Here is a 10,405-nt window from a genome sequence, read left to right as displayed (position 1 = left end):
ATACTGAAGACATCAAAACTATAACAGACGGAACTATGTTGTAAACAAACACCTGTTATATTCAGTATTAATCTAGAACGTAGAAAAGAAGAGATAAAAGGAGCAGCAGTGTGACTGACCTCTGTGTTCTCTGTAACTCACACATCATTTAGTTTGGGATCGTTTCCTCACAGATAACACATAAATTCATACATTTTTTCTGTGGTTGTACTGGTTATCTGTGTTTTTAGCATAATAGAGAAAAATGAAAGCAAACTGTTCAAAACAGAGCTACCAACAGTTAAACGTCTTCACAGTGAGCATTGAATTGAACACGGTGTGGTCAGCGTTTAGGTTTCATCCAGACAGAGGAGAGATAAGATGAAAACCTGCTCAAGCCTTTCTTTACCTTCAATTTCTGATCACCTCGCTGTTTCTGGACATGAAATGAAACTTCTAAAAGCAGGATTAACTGAACTGTCAATAAAACAGCAGCTGAGTTTCAGAGAAAAAAACATGATGTCTTTAGAAAAATAACTTTTATTTAATCCAAATAAATCCAAGTACATAAAGACAAGAAGCCCCGTCGTCCTCTTTATTAACAAGAGATTTCAGTCCAAAACGTTGAAATAAAAGCCAGAGAGCAACAAAAATAAAACTCAGGCTAAATATCAAACCAGTGTCAGATTTTATCACACAAACTGACTCTTGAGCTCGTATTTACAAAACCCTTTTATTGAGGGAACTCAGTCACTGATGTGACGACAGTGTTTGTGTTTGTGGAGGCAGAAAGCAAAGAAAAGAAGCAGCAGCCATGGAGGAAACAGAATAAGATTTACACGTCACACTGCAAACAAATCCTCATCTGGTCGTTCTGTCCATCAATCCAGACGTATTTTTCTTAAAACAAGTGACAAAGACGCTGTAACTTCCTCTCTCTGTGGTGTTGATATTTCAGTGAATGCATAGAAACTAGAAGGCACACAGAGGAACATTGTTTCAACGTTTTTAGTGACTGCTGTGGCTCCAAACTGCATCTAAAATTCCAGTTTTGTAGTTGGATAAAAACGTGGGAATTCAAATTTTTTTTTGGGGGGGGGAACTTCACTGTTGGACCACATGTGAGACTAAATGTTTTTTCAGAGTGTTTCTGGACAACAAAAACCTCTGCGGGGCAAAAGGAAGCAGCAGAACCCTTCAGAGCGGAGTCGGTCAGCGCTGTCGATCCCAGCGCCAGATGGAGGCGTCGTCACACACCGCGATCAGAATGCTGCTGTCACGACTGAAACTGGTCTGTCGAATGGCTGACGTACATTTAGGGAGGGTCAGAGTGGTGCACCTGAAGACAGAAGAAGCAAATAGAGAGACAGGAACATTTACATGAATCCAACTCCTCTGTAAGCCGATGAACCTGCTGACTGCTGTTCATGGATCCACTGTGTGTCTGAACAGTCAGAAAGTTGTAAATCCACACATTTTACAACTAAAACCACCAACATGTGGGTGTTTTTAGAACTTTACACGCTTATTATTCATCAGTGGAACACCAAGCTACAGACTTCTCTCCATATTTACCGTTTAAAACGACACTCCTCCATCACAGAGTGAAGCTGTTGAGGCTTTTATCTGCGTTTTGTTCTTTGGTTGCTGCTTCAGTACCAAACTGGTGTTAAAGGTCCAAATATTCAGGTTTTCTTTCAGCAAACATGAGCCTTAAATATCAACACTAATTAATGAGCTGATGGGACGGATGGAGGAAGAAAAACACTCAAAATAAAACTGTTCTACTTAAAACACCAAATACTTCACAGCAAGAAAACTGAAAGAGACAACAATCGATGAACGGAGCAAAGAAAAGCTAGAAGTTCAGATTATTGGTGCGTATTTCTGGAGTTATTTCTCATGTTGTACGGCAGACAGTAACTACAGTTTTCAGCTTCTACATCCCACAAACATGCACACTATTGGTAATGTAAATGGAGACCTGCTTTCAGTCTCACTGGAACATCTCCACCAACCTGTTTGCCCACATTCAGGTCTGTCTTCACCCTCGGCAGCAGCAGGAATGTTCTGCTTTCTGCTCTCCACTTACTTGGCTTTATGAGGATCTTCTACCTCCAGGTCCCAGACGTAAAGTTTCCCCACCTGGTTCCCCAGAGCCAGCATCTGTGGGGCAGCACAACCCGTCACCAACACAGCATCTGTCTTCTGCTACCCCGCCAAAATAAAGGCGTTAAATACAGATTTAAAGTGAAGTAATGTGTCCAACCTTCTGCCAGAAGTCCATGGAGAAGCGCATGTACCAGATGTCACACTGGCTGTAGTCGAAGCGGCCCAGAATCGTCACGTTGGACTCGTTGGGTTTGATGTGGTCGATGTCGTCCTCCATCTTCCCTGGTTTCCAGCAGACGATGGCGTTTTCACACGACTGCAGCAACAGAAAAAAAAAACGGTTAAAGGAGTGACTTTATAAAACATTTTAATGGAAAAAACACATTTAAAAGCAACTACAGAAGAAGAAAAACACACCAGTGTTCAATAGTTTACGGTCACTCAGAAATGTCCTCCTTGTTTCAGTGAAGATAACTTTAAATGAATGATCTGTTAGCTCATGGATAAAAGTGTCAGTCTTCATGGAACTGTCTTCTAAATGGTTGTGTAGATGGATTAAAGTTGCTCTGTTTTGGTACTGCAGATATTTGCATCGTGTCATTCTGAGTCTCTGTGTGTAGAATAAACTCCACGTTGACTTTAAGTTCTCTGAAGGACTTCCTGTCTCTTACTTTGGACAGAATCAGGTCTCCAAGCCACCGAACACAGTCCACGTAGTTCCTGTGGATGTCTCGTGTTGAGAAGTCGGGGAAATGAATCTTCTGTGAGACGAACGGCCTGAAGACAGAAAAGCAGCCGTTACAATAAAATCCCAAAACTCTGTGACTAAAATCAGCTCATGAGGAACATTTACCTGTTGGTCTTGGAGGGGTTGTACTCGTACGACCCTCTGATGGCTTTCTGCATCCTCTCTGAGTTGATCCTCCACAGCTTCAGCGAGTGGTCCATCCCACAGGACATGATCTTCTCACCCAGGAGGTCAAAGTCCTGCAGGAGGATAAAAACAGCTGCTGGTTTCATCTGTTTATGAGCTGGTTTGAGCTGCTGATGTGATCTCAGTATCTTCAGAACAGACAGTTTACACCGTACTGAAGGGGCTGAAGTAAATGTTTTTATTTAAAAGTTAAAGTTCAGTTCTACCTGCTGCTGGCTTGTCTCTATGGTTCATGTTAAACTGGATGAAATAAACCTCAGATAATCGTCCAAACAGTCCCACAAATGATCCGTGTGGTTTGTAGCTGCAGAGTTTCAGAAAGTTGCCTCAGACGTGGAAACAAATCGTGTTTGGATGAACTGATCTAGAACCAAACTACCCAGATAGGATCCCTCCAAAATCCATCCATCCATCCATCCATCCATCCATCCATCCATCCATCCATCCATCCATCCATCCATCCATCCTCTATACACCGCTTTATCCTCTCTAGGGTCATGGGGGGTGCTGGAGTCTATCCCAGCTGACTCTGGTGAAGGCAGGGGACACCCTGGACAGGTCACCAGTCTGTCACAGGGCTACATATACAGACACACAATCACACTCACATTCACACCTACGGACAATTTAGAGTAACCAATTAACCTCAGCATGTTTTTGGACTGTGGGAGGAAGCCGGAGTACCCGGAGAAAACCCACACATGCACAGGGAGAACATGCAAACTCCATGCAGAAAGATCCCAGGCCGGGATTTGAACCGGGGATCTTCTTGCTGCTGGGCGACAGCGCTAACCACTACTGCACTGTACATCCCCTGTAAAATCCAGTGAAGGTCTTTTTTAATAAAGTTCTTATTTTAAGCCTCGGCTTTGTCCTGGAGTCTAAAACTGAGCCATGAAGCTCAACCCCACAGACTGAACACAGAAAAACTCTTTTAAAACCAACAGTGCAGCTTTTTGTCAGGAGAACCTTTGTTTCTATCTGAGTTATTCCAAACCTTTTTACACATTTCCAGCCGGTAAAACTTCTCAATTTTCTGTTCTAGCTCGTCTATTTTTATTTTATTCAGTCATATCTCGCTGCTTTTCTATCAGGCATTTATTCGGCTTTTTCTGAGCGATATTTGGCAAAATTTATAAATTATTTGGTCAAATCTTGTGCTAATATTGATTCTGAAAAGGAGAGCTAATTTATATTTTAAAATGCAGTTTCACATCATTTTATTGTCTAAAAGTCTCATTCTGACTGTAAATGTCATTCAGACACCATTAAACTGGACAGAAGAAGTTCTGCTAAAGACTGAGGATTTACAAACATTTTGAAGCACATCTGTGACCAAGTTATTGCAGAAAAGATCCAGATTTACTGTGAAAACACCACACTGAACTAAATCTTTGCTCCACCTACAAAGCTCCTCCTCTAAGCCTCCAAACTCCTGTTATTGAGTGTTTTCTTCTTTTTATTGGGGTGTAGCTGAACTGAACTCACGGCGCTCAGGACTTCGTCTCGGTGACCTTCCACTCCTCCAAATATGGCCACCAACGTGTCCGTCTGGATGTTCCAGAGCCGCAGGGCGTGATCTGAGGAAACAACAATCACGTCATTTTATTTATCTGCTGACCTTTTACTATCAGGTCAAACTGAACTGTTGTTGACAGATTCTGTGTCTGCTGCACGTTCCACTCTAATAAAACGATGTCAGTGCCAAAATGAGCAGGAAAACAAGCCCTGAGATGAAATTAAAGATTAAACTTTCACATGACCCACATCTGCTTTATCTCAGATTAAAGAACCTCCTGACAGCCTCATGCTGGTAAACCTGGACTGTCCCTCTGCTGACCTACAGAGTGCACACAGGAGGACAGTAAGGAAGGAAGCCCCCCCCCCTCCTCCTCCTGTGGGTCAGGAGTTCTCTGGAGGAGTGTCTGGGTTTGGTTTTACCTTTGCTGACAGACAGGAGCAGGTTGGGATCTCTGGGGTGGAACTTGAGCTCGTTGATGGCGTTCCCGTGACCGACGTAGTGCTGGAAGGAGGAAACATGAAGATTTATTATTTCTGAGCAATCAGCAGGCGTTAACTGAGCAGGAAGTCACTTATAGTGGACAGTTCTGATAAAAAAGCATTTACAGAGGATTTGCTGGGGCTAAAGGAAACAAACACATCATTAAAGTATTTAGTGGATTACCAAACTGGTTTAGAACCAACACCACGTTCAGAAGTCTGAGGTCACTTAGACATGTCCTGATTTTGTAAAGAAAAGCTGTTTTTATCAGTGAAGATAACATTAAATCCATCATCAGTCTAGTAGTGTAGCTCAACTCATTTTAGGACAAGTTTAAGTCATTTTACAGAAACTTTAACTCATACAGAGCAATGGTATCTGCTACAGAACAACTTTAACTCATTTTAAAGTAACTAGGCTCAGACTGGACTAGAATGAGTCCCTGTTCCAGAGGACCTGCAGATGACTGAACAGACTAAGTGTTGCTGTCAGAGCGTACCTTGATGCACTGCATGGTGATGTGGTTGATGACTCGGATGATTCCTCTGGACCCGGCCACGGCCAGCAGAGGATGGCTGGTGTTGGTGTCGTAGGTCCAAGCGCACGTGTAGAAGTTCTCATCGGCCTTTTTACAGTCAAAGAAATCAAACGGTCTCTGTTTAGTGGTTCCTGTCACATTTATGCTCACCGTGGGCTCATTTTCACTGCAGCTTTGGTCAAATATCACAACTTTAAGCTCATTCATCATTTGGAAGACACATTTAAAGTTAAAAATCCATTAATTCTATCTGTTTTCATAGTTTGTAGGCAAGGTGTTTCTTCTGTTTTCTCTCAAACCCCGGGTAGATTGTGGGGTTTGGAAGTCTGAACTAATATTTCTGCTTTGTTATTTTTCACAGCGACGTTCTGTTTGCCGCTGAGCAGCTTCACTAAACCAGCTCAGACTGCTGGAGCTCCTCAGGGCTGATAAAGGAAAGATTAAATGTTTTTACAGCAGCGATCTCAAACACTCTGCTGCACTTCACCACTCGACTGATTCCCAGAAAACCAGACGAGTCTGACCGGATCTTAATCCTCCCCGTCCGGGTTCAGCTCGGGTGAAGAGAATTAAAGCCGTCTCTGCTGTCATCTCAGTGAGGAGCGGTTCAGAGCAAGAGCAGCAGGAATGAAAAGTGAAAAACGACACCGAGGAAGCAGCAGGTTTAAGCAGCAATTAACAGCAGGTGAAAGGATACGTCAGCATCAACGTACGACTGCAGCAGTCTGATTTCTCCCTGAGAGTGACATTCATACAGAGTTACCTGGAGAGGAAAGATGGAGGTGTTAGAGCAATAAAACACAAACAGAAGGTACAGAAACAAATGGGGAGACGTGTCGCTGCTAAATCAGGGTCTCTGCAGGGTTTCAAAAATGTTTTTAGACCTTTTCAAAAATGAGAAAGAAACAAATGAAAATAAAGCCTGTTTGTCATGTATACAAAATCACTGATATTTATGTTAGATAGATAACACTAGAAGGGAGTTTGATGGTTCTTTCTTCTTAAATGGGACAATGTGCTCCTGTTTTTAGGCATGCTATCACAGAAATTCAGTCTCATACTGTGCGGCTTCAGTAAAGACTAACAGCTAAAGTAACAATCATTTCTGATGTGAACAATGGGGCTGCAGCTGTCAAATAGTTTAGTAAATCTGTGCAGAAAAGGAGTCAAATGATCACTAAACCTCATGTTTGTGTGACGAGTTGGGATGTCTGATGTTATCGGTCCGATACTGGCATAAAAATGTAATATCAGTCAATATCGTTATCGGGTTTTTTTGCCTATCGTGCAACCGATAAAACAACGCCTGGATTTCATCTGCATTTACTGGCATGCAAATGATGACATCATCAAACTGCGCCGTGAAGCTGAAGTGTGGCTGCAGGAACAAGCTGGCTGTGCCTGACTGACAGTAAGTCTGAGGTTTTTTAGGTCCGAGCCCACACATATCAGCATCGGTTGATCTTAGAACCATAAAATGAGAGTTGGGCAATATCGGCAAAAATTGGCAAACAAGACAATATGGGACATCCCTAGCAATAAATACACAAAAATGTGGCTTTTAAAACCCTCCTAATGTAGTAATAACATTTACTTATTTACCCTGTTACTGCCGACTGTAGCAAACACCAGCGGGTCTCCCTCCTTACTGTGCCAATTAAACTGGACTCCAAACAGCGGCTGGCCGTGGTCCTCCTAATACAGACAGAGACATTATGATAGAACTAATAAAAACAGGTTTATTCAGGGCTGAGACACACAAAGTCAAACCAGGATACTCAGGATGCAACAAAACAACAAATAAGATGCAAAAACACAAAACACCAATCAGGAAAAGCAACAAAAACTTAACAACAAACAAACATTTAAAAGTAATAAAGCTATTCATCTGATCCTAATAAATAAACCTGGTCTCTGTTCAGGGCTGTGGATCGACTCACCCTCAGGCTGTTCACACATTTAAAGGAATATCTGCACTTCTTGGACTTCCACTTGCCCTTGCCCCAGCTCTTCCTGCCCGGGGCGTTGGCGGTGTTGGTGGGGGTGTCTGGGCGCTCTGCGTTGGTCCCGCTCTCAACGCTGACGGCATCGTCCTGCAAACACAACAAGAACCAGGTGTTATTCTCTGAAAAATCATCCCCAAAGACGCATGAGTGAGACCAGAACAACCATCGCTTCTTCACAGCATCCATCTGGAGCTGCTGGTTTACTTCTATCAACACATTCAGTTCTGAAGATTTGCTGTTTCTGCTCCTTTTAGCCACATGATTAATGAGTATAGTAACAATGTATTCACCACACACTTCAGTGAATGCAACTACAGTGTCCAGATGTCAGTGAATGCAGCATAAGATGACTGCCGGCCCGCTGTGTGGTTCATCCACAAACTTCAGAGAACAGAACACAGCAGCTACAAGTTTACTTTGTTTCTTCCAGCTGTTTAGGATCATTTCCTCTGACTTTATTAAATACCAGCAGCATCAGGATTCAAACAAGAGAAAGAGATAAACCCAGCTGCAACTTTATTATTTTAATTATTATAATTAATTATCTCCACGGTGACGACAGAATCAGCCAGGATCCAGCTATAAACAACGCTGGAAACCTTCCTTCACCTCAGACAAAATCATAAGTCAGTCATTTGTTGAATCTGTGCTCCATCACAGCTGAGAATTATCATTTACTGTAAACGTCTGAATGTTTTATTGTCATATGATGTTTTTCTTGTAGTGATTATTCGGTTGTGAAAGAGGAGCATCAAAGTTCAAACGGATGTGATAAAAACGTTACAGAAGGTAGTAAATAATCAATGAAATCACCTCTTACTAGGTCAGGGGTTAGGTTAGCTGGAGCGGTTTTAGTTCATGGACAACACATGATTAATAGATTTAACTGGAAAATAAAGCATTCAGTCTAGAATTTATCAACTGTTCTAATAACATGTTTTAAACCAGTTTATATTCAACAGCGCGATTAAATTCACATGTAATATTCCTTTATTACTTCACCATAATTGCTAGCATTCTTTTTTTGTCATTTTATTTCAGCTTGTTTACATTTTCACTAATATCTCAGTTCTTCTGCATTTCTTGTAAATAATGTAAATAATGATTCCGTGCAATTTCATAGAAATTTTGCTGTAAATACTGCTTTCTTTTCTTCTTCTGAAGAAAATGTTTTTATTTATATATATGCACTGTGTGCTGCACTCTTTTTTCATTCAAATGTTCTATTTGCTGCTGTACACTGTAAATTTCCCCGCTGTGGGATTAATAAAGGTTTAATCAATCTGTCTATTTCTTCTCATGATATTCTTGAACCCAGTCCATGCTACTACCCTGTATCCTTGTACGTGCCCTGTGCTGCTGCAATACCTGAATTTCCCCTCTGGGAATCAATAAAGGATTATCTTATTTTTGTCTGAGCAACATCTGGCTCAAGAGTGTCCTTCAAGATTAATAAAAACGTAAGATTTTCACTGACACTTATCTGTTAAACTTGAAATCATTTTATTTCAGGAGAATATGTTGAGCAAAATTCATTTTGTATTTTAGATCTGCTGAAATTCGATAAACAGAAAAAGACAAAGATGGTTCTGATTTGGCTTCTATATTACGAAAAGGACATCATTCATTATTTACAGTTCAAATGTCTCACCAGCTTATGACTGAAGCCTTAATTCACCAGCTTAGTTACCTAGAATTTAAATTTAGAATAATATTAGCCCTCATTATTAGCTGCTACTGCTAAAGCTAGCTTCAGTTTCCATGTGACTACTTCCAGCGTGGGAGTAAATTCAACAGCATTGGTGTGTGGTAATAAAAGGTAAAGCCTGTTGTCTCTGTGTTTAATATTTCAGAGGTAATAAACAGGTAATTAGGTGGTATCGTTGTTCCAGTCCAGCCGGTGTGGATGGACAAAGCTGCTAGCTAACCGCTTTAGCCGCTCGGCCACTTTAGCTCCAAGCTAACTCTCCGGAACCCCGGATTAAAGCATTTATCGTGGAACAAACACTTCGGTTCGGCTGCTTACATTCTCGTCTCCTGATAAATCGGGGTTACTGTTCTCGTCACTGCTCAGTTTCTGTTTTTTCGCCGGTATTTCTTTTCCCGCTTGAGACGGGGACTCGGACATGTTCTTATTTTCCCTCATTTTGGATCAGACTCCGCCTCTTCCGGTCCGCCGCCAGAAGTGCTGCCGGGAGTTTGAGTTTTTACGAACATTGGCCCTAAAACGGAAAAATCCCCTAAATTTTTGATGCGTAATATCATTTCATGTCAAATAATTATTTAGTTAATTAAATTATATCACTTTACAGAAATCAGATCGCTTTTATGTTGAATAGTTGGCTATTTACATTTAGCTAACTAAAGCTAACACATTAGATTCACTGTTTAAAATTCAGTGGGAGCTCAGTCCAACCAAATTCACCTCAACTGAGAGTCGTTACATATTTAGTTTTCATGTTCTTTAGCAAAGTTTTATCTGGAAACTATGCAGACAGTCAGAGTCCATAGGTCCAACAGAAGTTCTGCTATTCGAACCAGGTTTATGCAGGCTGATTGAAAAGTTTAGTTTCAGTGTCATTAAAAGAATTTGTTTGTGATTGGTCATGAGAAAAAATACTCCACTGTTCATCTGAGAAATATTATAATATCCACTATCATTGGGAGATGATCAAATTTTGAATCATTTGACATCTAAGTGTCCTGCTGTTGAATTTTCCATATCTGATATGTGGGCTTTTGTCTTTGTGTAAAGTATTTTTTATTAGAAAAAAGGTGTAAATGCTCAGAAAAAGTATCCTATGTGACCTTCATTTATCAGCTTGTTCTGTCCT

The 10,405-nt window shown here is 41.1% G+C and overlaps 1 protein-coding gene across 1 annotated transcript; it reads right to left on the bottom strand.

Annotated features, from left to right (window-relative positions):
* Positions 1-501: 501 nt before the first annotated feature.
* eed (embryonic ectoderm development) lies at positions 502-9,754 on the bottom strand. Its single transcript, XM_022212952.2, has 12 exons — positions 9,598-9,754; positions 7,506-7,658; positions 7,168-7,260; positions 6,263-6,328; positions 5,527-5,652; positions 4,967-5,048; positions 4,514-4,605; positions 2,945-3,078; positions 2,763-2,868; positions 2,249-2,407; positions 2,072-2,145; positions 502-1,318 (listed from the first exon to the last, which is right to left on the bottom strand). The coding sequence occupies exons 1-12, from the start codon at positions 9,715-9,717 to the stop codon at positions 1,192-1,194; spliced, it is 1,332 nt and encodes a 443-aa protein (XP_022068644.1). The 5' UTR covers positions 9,718-9,754; the 3' UTR covers positions 502-1,191.
* Between the last annotated feature and the right edge of the window lie 651 nt (positions 9,755-10,405).

The sequence above is a fragment of the Acanthochromis polyacanthus genome, chromosome 22 (assembly GCF_021347895.1).
Source record: "Acanthochromis polyacanthus isolate Apoly-LR-REF ecotype Palm Island chromosome 22, KAUST_Apoly_ChrSc, whole genome shotgun sequence".
Classification (NCBI taxonomy): domain Eukaryota; kingdom Metazoa; phylum Chordata; class Actinopteri; family Pomacentridae; genus Acanthochromis; species Acanthochromis polyacanthus.
Note: the sequence above shows the minus strand (reverse complement) of the source record. Positions and strands in the feature narration are given on the sequence as shown.

What these genes read in the sequence shown, in the direction of transcription:
- eed (XM_022212952.2), bottom strand. Translation starts at nt 9,717, where the DNA reads ATGAGGGAAAATAAGAACATGTCCGAGTCCCCGTCTCAAGCGGGAAAA. An exon ending in TCACCATGCAGTGCATCAAG is followed by an intron (nt 5,049 to 5,526) that starts GTACGCTCTGAC and finishes TCCTCCTTCCAG; the next exon opens with CACTACGTCGGTCACGGGAA. An exon ending in CCATGGACTTCTGGCAGAAG is followed by an intron (nt 2,146 to 2,248) that starts GTTGGACACATT and finishes GCTGCCCCACAG; the next exon opens with ATGCTGGCTCTGGGGAACCA.